Source organism: Mustela nivalis (genome assembly GCF_964662115.1).
Source record: "Mustela nivalis genome assembly, chromosome: 12".
Classification (NCBI taxonomy): domain Eukaryota; kingdom Metazoa; phylum Chordata; class Mammalia; order Carnivora; family Mustelidae; genus Mustela; species Mustela nivalis.
Genome location: NC_139031.1, coordinates 14,626,168 through 14,641,788, shown reverse-complemented (window position 1 = coordinate 14,641,788; position 15,621 = coordinate 14,626,168). Strand labels below are relative to the sequence as shown.

The following is a 15,621-nucleotide window of genomic DNA, read 5'->3' as shown; positions in this document are numbered from 1 at the left end:
GAAAAGTTGATTCTAAAATTTATAGGGAAGTGTAATTAGCATGAAGATAAAAGATTCAATTTACCAAGAAAATATACCAGTTTTTTTTTATGTGTTTTTTTTTAATTTATTTTTTATTTTCAGCATAACAGTATTCATTATTTTTCACCACACCCAGTGCTCCATGCAATTCGTGCCCTTTATATACCAGTTTTTAAACACATATGTACCATATAAAATATCTTCAAAATATATAAAGCAAAAGTTGATAAACTGACATTGATAAATGCTTCTAATATAGTGGGAAATTTCTTACATGTCCCTTTAAATTATTGAGAAGCCAGGAAAAGCTAGACCTAATTTTGTATATTGTGTGTGTGTGTGTGTGTGTGTGTGTGTGTGTGTGTATGAGAGAGACAGAGCAAGAGGAGAGAGATTTGTATCTAATAAAAGGAGATTATACATTTTCACACACACCAGACATTTTAAAAAATGGATCAGATACCATGCCATAAAGCAAATCTCAACAGATTTCAAGAAGTAAAATCATTCTTAATGGGCTAGTATACATTGTGAAAATTCAAAGGAAAGATAGGCTGTACAATATTTCTAAAACTAATTCAAGTATAGAATTCCTGCCTGTCTCTCCCACTTTTTTTTTTCTTCACAGAATGTGTATTAATATATCCAAGGACTGACTTTCTTAAAGAATTCATCAACACTCTCATAAACATTCTCATTTGTTTTGAGGCTTTTTTCTAACCTATTGACCTTTACTCAACAGGCTTTGGAAGCTTGCAAAGATGCTGGCTTGGTGAAATCTCTTGGAGTATCCAATTTTAACCGTAGGCAGCTGGAACTCATCTTGAACAAACCAGGACTCAAATATAAGCCAGTCAGCAACCAGGTATAGTTTGCTAGGAGGTAGGAGGTGAGAGGGGGAGGGTGGAGTGGGGGAAGATTCCAATATTTACTTACCAGGAGAACCCTGGACTAGAAGTCAGAAATCTTGTGGTCACTCTACATATATCTCATCATAAGACCCTGAGAACAAATCTTTTTATTTCTCTCAATTTATGTCTCTTAAAAAAAGAATTTGCAAGTTCAGATTCAGGCAAAAATAACCCAAAAATATTTTTGAGGAAAAGTGATGAGGAGAAACTAGATGCTAAGATATGCAGAGTACTTAAAATTATGTAAGATTAGTGTAAAAACCAACAGATAACCAAATTAATAGAAAATAAGCAATACCTTAAAAACAGGCCCAAGTATAATAAAAACTTAATGTAGAAACGGTAACACAAACTAATGTCAACGGCAAAGAGATGAAATTTTCAGTAAATAGTTTGGAGGAAATGGCTAATTGTATAGAAACAAATACAGATCTTTGCCTCATGTCATACACCTAGTAGCTCTTCAATCAGGAGTTAAAGATGAAACAGGAAGTCACTTGTGAACACTACAAAATGGTTTTAGCTTTCTAGAGCTATAGGTAGAAACAAAGCCATTGGAAAATTATAAAAGAAACTGACATATTTAATAGTATAAAAACAAACTCTAAAAATATTGGAAACAAAGAATAAAAAATGGATAATTATATTTTTAAATATAATAGAAAGGGAGATCATATCCTTATGAATTAAAGCTTAATAAGAATTAATGAAAAAAAAACTAAAAATACTAAAACTCCACAGAAAAGTGAGCAAAAGAACTGTGAATAGAAATTCGAGAAGACAAATTTTAAGACTAGTAAACATATAAAAAATGTTCAACTGCGCTAGTAATTACAAGTATTATTTTGTATCGTATATCAAATTAGCAAAGCTTTTATTTTTTAATGTAATGTTCCATATAAGCAAGTGATAAAGTGCTGCTGGCAAGTAAAAATTTGTTTGTCCTTACTGGAAAGCTATTTGGCAATAAGTGTCAAGAGCCTTAAAAAATGTTCATAGTCTTATATTCCTAAGAATTTGACCTTGTGAAAAAGAAAATCTGAAAGCCTTCAGGTGTGTTTGTCACAGCACTGTTTATAAAGACCAAAAAAAAAAAAAAAAGGAAAGGAAACAACACAAATATGAAAAATTAGGAGACTATTTAAATTATAAAACTCATATAATGTAAAATCTTAATTAAAGATGTTCTCGAATCATTTTTGAGCAAAAGAGCAATGGCCATAATATTAAGGGGAAAAACCAGGATACAAAATGTAATTCAATATTGATGTGAATATATTATTTAAAGACATGCATAGAAAAAATATTGGAAAGAATCAAAATACTAACTGTAGTTATCTCTGGCTGAGAATTACAAGTGAATTTTGTTTTCTTCTTTATGCTTTTCTATATTTTCCAAGTCTTCTGTAGGGCGCATATGTTACTTTTATAATCACAACAAAGTACTGTTACCCACCAGTTAAATGGGGATAAAGATACTCTAAGAAGCTACATTTTAAAAACGTTTTTTGGGTATTCACGTATTGGAGTTATGGTTGACTTGTTTTCTTGATTCATTGGTTTTAGCAACTCAAAACAGTCTTGAGTTCATAACGGAAAGAATGAATTATTACCTATCATAACAATTACCAGCTAAAAGACCGGTGTTGCTGTGTTTAGAAGTATTACTTCCTATGATACTTAAGCCAACACTATACCATGTGCTCTTAAGGAGCCGAGAGCAACAACCCTTGATTTCGTAACTGATCTCCATCTATCCCTTTGTTCCTACTCTAACCCTCACTAGCACGTCTCCCTCCTGCACCCTACAAGAATAATATTTTGTTACAAAAGGTTAAAATGATAAATGTTTCTTCTTACAAATATACTAAGAAAGATGGTGATTTTTGACCTCAGAATGAAAAATGAAATAAGAATTGCCGGTGTGTCTCCTCATGCCAAGGAAGAGGAAACGAAATTTCCCATTAGAATAAATCTGAAGTAGAATTTGCAAATGTTTGTATTTTTTCATAGACTTTATGAACAAGGGCCCATAGAATATGACCTTACTCTATACTCGTTCTCAGAGCCCGAGTATTCCAAGCTTCCTTAGTACTATCCATGGTGTCTATCTAAACAAATGTGTCTCTAGGCTCCATCCCTGGCTTAGCCTCTCTGAAAGCCTTCCTGGTGGACAAGTTGTCATGCAGCATTCTCCCAGCCTAATTCAAAGTAGACTGTGGATCTACCTCGGGCCATTTAATCTCACACACCCGACTCTACTAACGAACGAAGGGAGGGAGGTGGGGAGAACGGTAAGATCTCCAAGTTCTTCAGTTTTTCCTAACCCTCTTCATTATGCTGAAATCATAGATGTTCTGATCGGAATCAATAAGTACTTTTTGAGTGACTTAATGAAATGGAAAACCCAACACCAATTTTTACAGAAAGACACAGGATGGGGTTAATGTCTTCCTTCACAGGTTTTGTCCAGCTTAACTTCACCATGTGAGATTTTGGTATCTGAAGTTCTGTACTACCAAATAGTGTGGTAAAAGCCCCAGACCTGTCAAGACACTGACACGTGACATCAATTTTACATAGTATGCAAGAAAAAGTAAAGACTGCATCTCCATTGGCCCATCCACAAAGGGCTATACCCTGTCTGTAGCAAAGAAGGAGCAAGTGTGCTTAGATATGCTTCTCCTTGGAAATGAGCAAGTTCCAGGGCAATGACGACATCAAGGCACTGTGACAACAGAAACCATTACTACCCCCTACCTTAAACTGAACACCAAGCTGCAGTCCTGACAAAGCCCCTCCTGTAACAGTCCCCAGCATCAGTAATACTTCCTGAGGTGCTAACTTGGTCCTCTCTGCATCATAACATTTTCATTCAACAGTCATTGAGCACCTACCTGCCCTAGGCCAGGCACTTTCCTAGGTTCTAGGCATGCATAAGTGACAAAAGACAGATAATGCCCTTCTTCTTGGAACACCAGCTGTCTAGTGGGGAGCACACATTAATCAAACAATCACAAAAGTTATCAATAATTAGAAACTGAGATAAACACTCTGAGAAGAAGGAATATGGTTCTCTGTGAATTCATAAGCACTTGGATCTTAGTTTATTCACTCCAACCCCCAGCGTTCCCCTTACTGGTTGTCCCTTTAGTGATATGCTGTCAAATCTTTACCTGACAACTATCAATCCAAAGATTTATATGCTATTTTAAGTTATGTTGTTGAGTTTCTATGTTAACTCAAAAGCTTTTGTTGAGCAGAAGTTTCTAGTATGTTGTACAACACAACTCTCTGTGTAGTCCCAAGCTTCAGTTCAGTCACAGATCCTAAATGTGCATACCTATCTGTTTTACTTCTAACTGTAATAGCCTTATTCCCCATACCTTCTGCCACAAGCCGTATGCGGTCTTTTTAAAAGGGTAGGTTATAAAACTGTTTGATGTGTATGTGAGCACACACATACGTACATACATATATATGCATACATACTTCTACATATTTAATAGGCCAAAGACAAGCAACAGCACACCAATTTGATTAGAAAGGAGTCCTTGTGAGAAAATGAAATGTTGTGTTTGGAATGAGGAGGTGGCCATTAAGTTAAGGAACTCATACTTAGTTTCTAAGCAGTGGAATGATGTGATATACGTGTTTTTGAGAGACCAGTCTACCAATAATAGACAAGATTGGAATTGAAAAAGTAAGGAGCGATGTTGGAAGTCGGAGAGGGTAAAGGAAGGAAACACTAAGAAGTGTGATTCCTGCCTTATTTTAGTCTGTGTGTTACTTTGTAGAATTATTTAAGAAATGTTCCAAGGGGGAGAAATTCCACAAGTGTTTCTTAGGGTAAGGGAACAAGATTATGTCGGGGGGAAAAAAAAGTTAATCAAATCTGAAGAACAGAAAGGAGACCCACCACGAAGAAGCCCAGTTTACTTTTTGCCATTTCATATTTCATGTGCCTTCTAGAAATAAAACTTGTCAAATACTCACTATTCCAGACAATGAAGATAATAAATATATACTTCAATTATTTCAATTCAGCCTTGGTTGATTTTAATTTAAAAAGAAAAAGTGAATAGGTCAAAAATTATCATGGTGGTTAAGAAGAAAATTTGAGAAGAACTTTCTGACACGGTATTTTTAGTGCAGGAATCTTGCCAGTAAGATACTAAAGATGAACATAGGCCTGCACAGGGTGGTGTAAAGAACTCTTGGCCAAAACGACAAAATTCATCTTTAGATTTCATTTTATACATACTTTACCCCTTGTGAAAATATTCTTAGATGCTTGAGAGCTACAGGGAGAGGGCTTCTGCAACATGTCACTTCTACTTACCAACACTGTAATCTGAACCTTGAGACTGGGGGTTTTTTTTTTTGGTTTTTTTTTTTTTTTTTGGTTACAGAAAATTGTATTTGTGGAATGGTGACTATAAATAATTAAGTCTGTTCCCTCAAAGTTTTAAACTATGATAACTTTACAAAATTGAATTTGTTCCCCACTCACTTACTTTAGAATTATTCCACAGATGGTGACCTCACTAACCTCATTTTAATGAATCTCCCCAACAAACAATGTAAACTTCCTTGTTAGGAAAAGTATTTAGCATTTGCCTCATTATCCATAATACTCAAAAGTGGGTTTTATTGAAAAACTTTTTAAAAACTGTGTAAAACTGCATTCACTACAAGATTTTAATTTTGTGTTCTGCTTTCCAATGCAACCGTGCAGGTTGAGTGCCATCCATATTTTACCCAGCCAAAACTCTTGAAATTTTGCCAACAACATGATATTGTCATTATTGCATACAGCCCTCTGGGTACCGCTAGGAATCCAACCTGGTAAGCAATACTGAATGTCTCTTCAGCAGTGTTTCCTTCGGTGTAGAGTATGAGACTAATGTGAATTATTTGATGGGCATAACCTTATGGCTCTGTGATTTTAAGAAAGTAAGTTAATCTCTTCAAGCCATTCTCTGTATATACAAGTTGGAGCTAATAAAACCTTCCTCACAAATGTAGTATAAGAATTGATTATACTGGGGCACCTGGGTGGCTCAGTGGGTTAAGCCGCTGCCTTCGGCTCAGGTCATGATCTCAGGGTCTTGGGATCGAGTCCTGCATCGAGCTCTCTGCTCAGCGGGGAGCCTGCTTCCCTTCCTCTCTCTCTGCCTGCCTCTCCATCTACTTGTGATTTCTCTCTGTCAAATAAATAAATAAAATCTTTAAAAAAAAAAAAAAAAGAATTGATTATACTGGGGCGCCTGGGTAGCTCAGTTGGTTGAGCAACTGCCTTCTGCTCAGGTCATGGTCCTGGAGTCCCGGGATCGAGTTCCGCATGGGGCTCCCAGCTCCATGGGGAGTCTGCTTCTCCCTCTGACCTTCTCGCCTCTCACGTTCTCTCTCACTGTCTCTCTCTCAAATAAATAAATAAAATCTTTAAAAAAAAAAGAATTGATTATACTGTATGTATAAAATTACGTAACAGTGCCCAAAATATAGGAAATGTTCAGTAAATGTTAGTTTAGGTATTATTATTTGACAAAGAGTCTCCATGACCATATATATCCCCCAAATTTAGGATTTTTTGATCTCTGGATTCAAAGGTAGCACTTCTGATGGGATGTGTTCCACAGACTTAAGTAGACATTTTTTACATAAAGATGACTCTAAGAGTTGTATGTAACTCTGTTTCTTCCACTTTGGTCTTCCTGCCTTCCCCTGTGCCTTCTTCCAAGTCAGTTCTCTCTCTGAGACCCATCAAAGAAATACTGTTTACCCTCTGAAAGAGACAGCTCGATCAATTTACCTCTCTTGATATTCTCATGCTAAAAGCAGCTCTTCACTGAGTGCTTTGCTCCGGGAGAAATTGGTGATTGAGACCTGACGTGTCCTGGTAGGGGACCAGGTGGATGGGGAGGAGACGAGGAGGGTGAGTGAGGATGATGTTCTCATTACTTGAGCTAAATATGATGCAGGTTTTTATTTTTTTTTTTTCAAGGGTGAATGTATCCTCCCCACCTTTGCTAAAGGATGAATTTCTAAACGCACTGGGAAAAAAGTACAATAAGACAGCAGCTCAAGTTGTTTTACGTTTCAACATCCAGAGAGGAGTGGTTGTTATTCCTAAAAGCTTTAACCCTGAAAGGATCAAAGAAAACTTTCAAGTAAGAGAACTGCTTCTGGGAATGTAGAAAGTAGAATTGTTTGGTTTTTTTGAGAACTTTCTGTTCAGATTAATAAGAAACTTGTAATGCCTTCATATTTTATTTTATACCTGCTCCCCAACCCACACTCTGTAGATGTGAATTAACTTTAGCTGAATCTGAGACAGTTCCCCGCACTTTGGGGATTGCTTTACTGCTTGTATATTACCGAGCTCCCTTATGTCTTCTGTTTCCTTACTTATTGACTCTTGGCACTACCTACTCAGTTCTCCACCAGCACAGCAGGAATGGAAGGTATAAAATTTGAAATTCATAATAGTAAACCTTCCACCTTCTTAATGTCCCTGGTAAAAGTTAGGGACAAATTTGGAAATTATTGAAAAGGATCGTTTGACTTCAAGAATGTTCATTGCCTTTATTTCCTCTATAAATAATCTGTATCAGCATCATAACTTACAGGTGAGAAGAAGCCACTAGACAAGGGAGTGATTAGTTTACTCTGCTAGTACTCAAGGTCAAACTTCTAGGTAAATACAGCTATAGAAAAGTACCATGCAAAATTAATTAATTACTCATCAGTTAATAATCTCAAAAAATAAGTTGTTATTATCTCAATTTATAAGTTTAATAATCTCGGTATTTAATAAGTTTTACTAAATAAAATAAAAAAATAAGTAGTTTAATAAGTTTAATAATAATAATCTCAATAAGTAAATTGATAAAGATAAGACAAGATTTATCCCCTCAGATAGGAAAATAATCAGAATATTGAATGTATATAAAAACAGACACTTTCATATACTCCTGTTAAAGATATTAATTGGTATATGATTTGAAGTAGCAGGATGTCACTTCTCCAGATCTATCAAAATTCAAGCCCACATGTCCATTTGACCCAACAATCTTGATACTATATTTACACATTCATGCACACATATATGGATATTTACTACAGCATGATTTATTACTTTTTTAAAAAACTGGAAACAATCATTAGTAGAATGTAAAACAAATTATATTTGTACAATGAAATATTATACTATAGCTTTTTTAAAATAATAGAGTGAAAATTGAAGTACTGCCATGGGAAGATATTTATCTTCAGAGTTTTTGCTACTGCATGACAGAATGCAACTCAAACTTACAAAAGGGAGACATGATTTATTGGGCCACATAACTGGGAAGTCCATGGATAAATCAGGCATGACTGGACAGGAGTATTCAAATGATTTATGAAAGGACTGAGTTCCCTTCCTCCCTCTACACTACCTCCACCCAACCTTCTCTGTCTCCACATGGTGACACAACATGTCAACATGACAGCTCTAGGCTAATCTATAACTAATAATCAGTGAAGATGATCACAGGTAAAGGTTCTTATAACAATCTCTATCAATCCTTGATTGTCCCTTTGTGGGGCATGCACCATTCCCAGATTAATCACTGTATCCAGTGAGTAAGATACTTTGATTGGCCCCCTGGGCTACATCCCTAATCCTGTACTAGAAATGGATTCATGTGACAAACAGCCCTACTAGGTGATGGAAGAGAAGTTCATAAAAGGAAAAAAGGGGATTCTGTTATTAGCAAAAAGAGGAAAGAATGATACATAGTTATATCACTACTGATAGCATTTTAACATGTAAGAAAATAGCTCTTACCAAAAGGAGTTGACACTTTTCAGCCATCTTAAAAGAATAAGATATCTAGATGGCTAATGTGTTAGTTCAACAAAAGTTAAAACAAGTTTTGATGCACCTGAAACAAATATTTTCATGGATTCCAAAGTTTATTATTCAGAAAATGAGAGTGGTTACTAGTGGTCCGTGTAATGGAAGATTAAAGCCTTTGGACTTTATGTTATTTAGTGAATCACAATTTTGTAGTAAAAGTACTATCATTCCTTTAAAAATTTTATTGCAACCATTTCTGTTATAGCCAATATATTTCCATAACCCTAATGATAAGGAAATGGAGTTCAGAGGTTCACATACCACAAGAAAATATGAAAAAGATACAGATCTACAAGGAAAATGGCAGTGGAAATCACAGCCAATTTTCACTTTATGGGGTTTGTATTTGCCCTGTAACCAGAAATTTTGTTGGGTGGTACAACCAAGAATTGACTAAATAGAAAATTATTATCTTTTAGAACTGAGGTAAAGTAATATTTTAAAAGAATGGGAAATAACCACAGAACACAAAGGGAAAAGGGAAAATTAAGTATGTTTACAATAAAAGAAGAAAAAGTTACAGAAATAAAAATTATGTAATAAAAAGTTAAATCATAAATTTAAAACAAAAACTATATCAAATTAAAGGTAAGAATGAAGAAAATTAAAAAGCAGGATATTTTTAACATTAAAACAACAAGAAATCAAATTTTACCACCCACCTTCTGCCTTGTTGCCATCACCCACTGACCCCCATTCCTTGAAGTTTTTATCTCTTGATTCACTATCCCTCTCTCTGAAACCACTCCCATCACATTCTTGGTGAATTCAACATACATATGGATAGTCCTTCCAATAACATGGCCTGATAGTTCTTTAACCTCCTCGCCAACAATGATCTCGCCTTGTATGTTCCAGCTACTAGTTCCCATTGTTATTCCTGGGAACTGCAGTTACTAATACCTAATAACTCCTTCATACCCCTCAAAAATACCCCTCTCTCTCCTGCATTATCTCTCCACTGCATAACTCCTATCAACATACAAATATGCTGCGATCTCCAGTCTTGGAAGCTATATTCCAGTCTAGACTCCTGTTCCTCTACAGCTATTATCCAGTTCTTTCTTTCTGTTTACAGAAAACCCTTAAAGGAGAATTCTATTCTCACTACCTACAAGTCTCTTTCCCCAATTCTCCCTTAAACCCATTGAAACCAAGCTTTCTTGTCAAGTTCACCAGTGACTTCCACCTTGCTAGATCCTATAATCACGTCTCTGTCCTTGTCTTAGTAGATCTTTCAACAGCATTTAATACAGTTAACACTTTGTCTTTCTTGAGTCTCTACTACAAGAGAAGTAGATTGGGGGCTGGGGGAAGCAGAATATCAGGAACTAAGTTTGTGAGATCCTGAATAAGTGAGTAACTTTGGATAATTTTGGTCATAAAAAAATGATAATAAATCCACATAAAATAAAGAAAAACATTGCATAGAAAGAATGGAGGGAGAATTTGGATGTTTACCTTAAAATGAAAACTGAAGGGGTGCCTGGGTGGTTCTGTCAGTTGAGTTTGCAGAAAATTATGAAATAATTTTAATTATTTCATATTCAACAAAATTTAAGTTACAATTGTATATGTGTACTAAATCTTAGAAGAAATTTTAAAATATGCTTGACAAAATTATGTGATAACAGAATGTGGCATTCTCTACTTCACAAAGGTTTTTGTAAGTGATCATAAAAAGAATAATTATGGTAAAGTTTCACAGGGTTTCATCTGAAGATTATACATAGTTTGATTTTTTTTCCAAATAACACTCTTCTGATGTATCAACTAGCCTTTAACTGCATCAGATTCCTACTTGAAAAATATTTTGCCTGTAATTAAGGCAAACTAAGATGACTTTCATTGATTTCATGAAATCCTGCATCTTTGCCAAGATTTGCAACTTCACTTTATATTATATATTCACTGAAGACAGAAAATGACTCACCAACACTCAAAAAGTGGACCTAATGTTAAGCAAAAATAAAGTTTGAGTAAGGATTTATTTTATAAGTCATTGGTCATTCATGACTTTTTATGTAATGCAGACTTTTGACTCATGACACAATCTCATAAACTCAACACTTGGATAATAATCAAAGAAAAGCATTCCCTGAAAAGAACACTTGGAAGCAATCCATGGGGGTATGATTAGGTAAATCAGGTTACATCTATACTATGAATGCAGTGATTAAATTAAAGTCAGTCTATCTATTTTGATAGAAAAGAGTCACTGAGACATATTATGTGAATGAAAGTAAGTTGCAGAATAATAAAGATATGATACAATTATTGTATTTTGCTCTTAGTGTGTTGGATGTTTGGAAGGAATGTTTGGGAAGAAGAAAAATACTGGAGTGGTGGGTAACAAAAGGACCTTTCATTTCTTACTCCATGCATGTCCATATACTTCTGTAGTGTTTTCTTTCTCACAAAAAAGCATATATTTATGTATCACTTATATAATTAAAATTGATAAATATAAATTATTGAAATAAAATTTAAGGGATAGCAAATTAAAACAATGAAATAAGAGAAGATCTTTATAAATAAACCAAATGTTAAAAATGTAAATAAGCTAAAATAAAATATTAAAATGTTAATAAAGGACAATTATAAAACCAGAGTATAAAATGTACAAGCTAAGAAAAAATAAAACAATGAAAATGCAATAGAATTAAAAGGTAGAAGATCTATTAAAAAAAATAGTGAAAGAAAAGATTAAGAGGATAAAACAAAGCAAATTCAAAGTTAAAAATATGCATAAGCAAACTTAGAGACTAGGGAATGTTTTTAAAAACAAGTGCACAAAGGCCATAGTCCAAAGTCAAAAGTTTAGCATCTCTCCAGCAACAATAAACAATTCCTCACTCTGGGATTTGTAGATGTCCTGAACATAGGTTATTATAGGTTATTTGGAATGTCCTGCAAGATGGCCCCAGCAGGAGTATCTCAAAGACCAAGAGCAGAACAGAACCCTGACTCTGCATAGGGATATGGCTCCCCAGCACCAGCCTAACTTCTCTCACATTTACAGATATTCATAATTTTTTTTATTTTTTTACTTATTATTTATTTTTAAATGTATTTATTTAAATTCAATTAACCAACATATAGTACATAATTTACATTCATAAATTTTTAACATGAAAATCTTTTATGTGTATGTCACTAATTACAGAGCTTCAACATAAATGAAGAATTAAAACAAAATACCTGACAACTGAAAGAAAAAAACTAACAATTATTTTTTGTATCAATTTTTTATTTACATCCTAATTGGTTAACATACAGTATACTATTGGTTTCAGGGACGCCTGGGTGACTCAGTTGGTTAAGCAGCTGCCTTTGGCTCAGGTCATGATCCCAGTGTCCTGGGAGTGAGTCCCACATCAGGCTCCTTGCTCAACAGGGAGCCTGCTTCTCCCTCTGCCTCTGCCTGCCTGTGCTCGCTTTCTTGCTCTCCCTCTCTTTGACAAATAAATAAATAAAATCTTTAAAATACATATATTGGTTTCAGGAGTAGAATTTAGGGACTCATCGCTCATATAGCACCCAGTGTTTACTACAAAATGTGCCCTCCTTAATGCCCATCACCCATTTATCCCATCCCCACCCCCCTCCCGTCCAGCAACTTTGTTCTCTATGGTTAAGAGTCTCTTATGGTTTAGTTCCCTCTCTCTTTAGTTCCCTCTCTCTTTTTCTTTTCCATCCCCTATACTCATCTATTTTGTTTCTTAAATTCCACATATGAGTAAAATCATTTGCTATTTGTCTTTCTCTAACTTATTTTGCTTTGCACAATATTCTCTAGCTCCATACATGTTATTGCAAATGGAGAGATTTCACCGTTAATTATGGCTGAGTAATATTCCATGGTATATATGTATCACATCTTCTTTTTCCATTCGTCAGTTGGTGGACATATGTGCTCCTTCCATAATTTGGCTATTGTTGATAATCCTGCTGTAAACATCTGTGTGCATATATCCCTTCAAATCACTATTTTTGTATCCTTTAAGTAAATATCTAAGAGTGCAATTGCTGGATCATAGAGTAATTCTATTTTTAACTTTTTGAGGAAACTCCATTCTGTCTTCCATGGCTATGTAGAGTGGCTGTACTACCAGCTTGCACTCCCACAAACAGTGTAAGAAGGTTTCCCTTTCTCCATATTCTTGCCAACACCTGTTGTTTCCTGTATTGTTAATCTGACAGATATGAAGTGATATCTCATCATGGCTTTTATTTGTATTTCCCTGATGATAGAATGATGTTGAGCATCTTTTCACATGTCTGTTGGCCATCTGTATGTCTGCTTTGGAAAAATGTCGTTCATTTCTTCTCCCCATTTTTTAACTGGATTATTTGTTTTTTAGGTGTCAAGGCCTTTATACATTTTGGATACTAACCCTCTATCATATATGTCTCTTGCAAATATCTTCCTCCATTTCATAGGCTGCCTTTTAGTTTTGATTGTTTCCTTCAATGTGCAGAAGCCTTTTATCCTGATAAAGTCTAATAGTTCATTTTTTATTTTGTTTCCCTTGCCTCTGGTAACATGTTTCATTAAGAAGTTGCTATGGCCAATGTCAGAAAGGTTACTGCCTGTGTTCTAAGATTTTGATGGTTTCCTGTCTCACACTTAGGTCTTTCATCCATTTTGAATTTGTTTTGTGTCTGGTGTAAGAAACTAGTCCAACAAAACACCATTTGTTAAAGAGATGCTCTTTTTCCGTTGGATATTCCTTCCTGTTTTGTTGAAGATTAGTTGACCATATAGTGGTGGGTTCATTTCTGTGTTTTCTATTCTGTTTCATTGATTTATGCATCTATTTTTATGCCAGTACCATACTGTCTTGATTACTACAGCATTGTAATATAATTTGAAGTCCCAAATTATGATGTTCCTAGCTTTGTTTTTCTTTTTCAAGACTGCTTGGGCTATTTGGGGTCTTTTTTTTTTTTTTTTAAATATGGGGTCTTTTGTGGTTCCATACAAATTTAAGTATTTTTTATTCTATCTCTGTGAAAAATTGTATATTAATAGGGATTGCATTGAATGTATCGATTGCTTTGGGTGGATTTAACATTTAATAATATTACTTTTTCCAATTCATGAACGTGGAATGTTCTTTCATTTCTTTGTGTCATCTTCAACTTCTTTCCTAAGCGTTCTCTAGTTTTCAGAATACAGTTCTTTTCCTTGTTTGGTTAGGTTTATTCCTAAGTATGGTTTTTGATGCAATTTTAAATGGGATTGATTCCTTGATTTCTCTTTCTGCTGCTTCATTATTGGTGTATAATACTGCAATAGATTTCTGGGGTCCCTGGATGGCTCAGTTGGTTAAGTGGCCAACTCTTGGTTTTGGCTCAGGTCGTGATCTCAGGGTTCTGAGATTGAGCCCTGCATTGGGTTCTTCACCTAACGCAGTCTGCTTATCCCTCTCTCTCTGCTCTTCCCCCACTAACACACTTTCTCTTTTAAATAAAATCTTAAAATAAAATAAAAAGAAAAAAGAAACCTAACAGACTTCTGAACATTGATTTTGTAGCCTGCAACTGTTGAATTCATGTACCAGTTCTAGCAATATTTTGGTAGAGTCTTTTGGGTTTTCTACACAGAATATCATGTTGTCTGTGAATAGTGAAAGTTTGATATCTTCCTTGACAGTTTGGGTGTCTTTTTATTCCTTTTTGTTATCTGATTGCTGAGGCTAGGACTTCCACTACTATGTTAAATAACAGTGATGAGAGTGGACATCCCTGTCTTTGTTCCTAACTGCAGAGGAAAAGCTCTCAGTTTTTCCCCATTGAGGAGGATATTAACTGTGGGGTTTTTGTATATTGCCTTTATGATATTGAGGTGTATGTTCCCTCTATCCCTACTTTGTTGAGAGGTGTTTTTAGGAATGGATGCTGTACTTTGTCAAATGCTTTTTCTGCTTCTATCAAAAGGATCATATGGTTCTTATCCTTTCTTTTATTAATATGGTATATGATGCTGATTGATTTGTGAATATGTGAACTACCCTTGCAGTCCAGGAATAAATCCCACTTGGCCATGGTGAATAATTCTTTAAAACATGTTCATAAAAAAAAAAGAAGGGATGCTTATACATTTTTGAAGGGCTCCTGCTGCTGGCCCCATTCCCTGATCCCAGACCCACTCTCTACCTTCAATAATGTCTTTTACTTCTGTTATTTCAGATCTTTGACTTTTCTCTCACTGAAGAAGAAATGAAGGACATTGAGGCCTTGAATAAAAATGTCCGCTTCGTGGAGTTGCTCATGTGAGTATGGAGGGACCATTCATCAAGTACTGCCCAGTGGTATTAGATTATCCTAGGTCCATAGAAATCACAAGGATAAAGGCCAGTGGGCAGCATGTTCTGAATATTAAACAGGTCCAGGTAAATTACATTTATTCTAGGAAGTTTCTACAAGGTACAAGTTTTATTTAAAAGGTTTCTGACATTTATGACATCCCATGACTTAGGTTAGGGAATGACAGGCTAAATCACTTGATGAGAATTAAGTCATAGTGTACATATACTAATACAAATATAGAACCTACCTAATTTTTCCTAAAAATCAAAGTGATGCACAGTTTAGGGCAAAATTATCAACAAAAAAGAAAGAGACATGGGAGCATAGTAGAAAGAGTACCACATTAGAAGCTAAGAACCTAAGATTTTAGGCAAATGCTTGCCTGTAAGATGTGCAGCTTCTAACCCCACCTATTGACTGACTTCCCACAAGCAAAACTCCTTACGCTCCCTCAAAATGTTGCTAAAT

At 35.0% G+C, this 15,621-nt stretch overlaps 1 protein-coding gene across 1 annotated transcript in view; it reads left to right on the top strand.

Moving 5' to 3' along the window:
* The window catches only part of AKR1D1 (aldo-keto reductase family 1 member D1), a 42,873-nt gene that overhangs the window by 24,013 nt on the left and 3,239 nt on the right, over positions 1-15,621 (top strand). The window contains exons 5-8 of the mRNA XM_082693956.1: positions 764-886; positions 5,671-5,780; positions 6,940-7,105; positions 15,034-15,116. Of these exons, the coding sequence (XP_082550082.1) occupies positions 764-886; positions 5,671-5,780; positions 6,940-7,105; positions 15,034-15,116 (482 nt within the window). The remainder of the gene's footprint in view (positions 1-763; positions 887-5,670; positions 5,781-6,939; positions 7,106-15,033; positions 15,117-15,621) is intronic.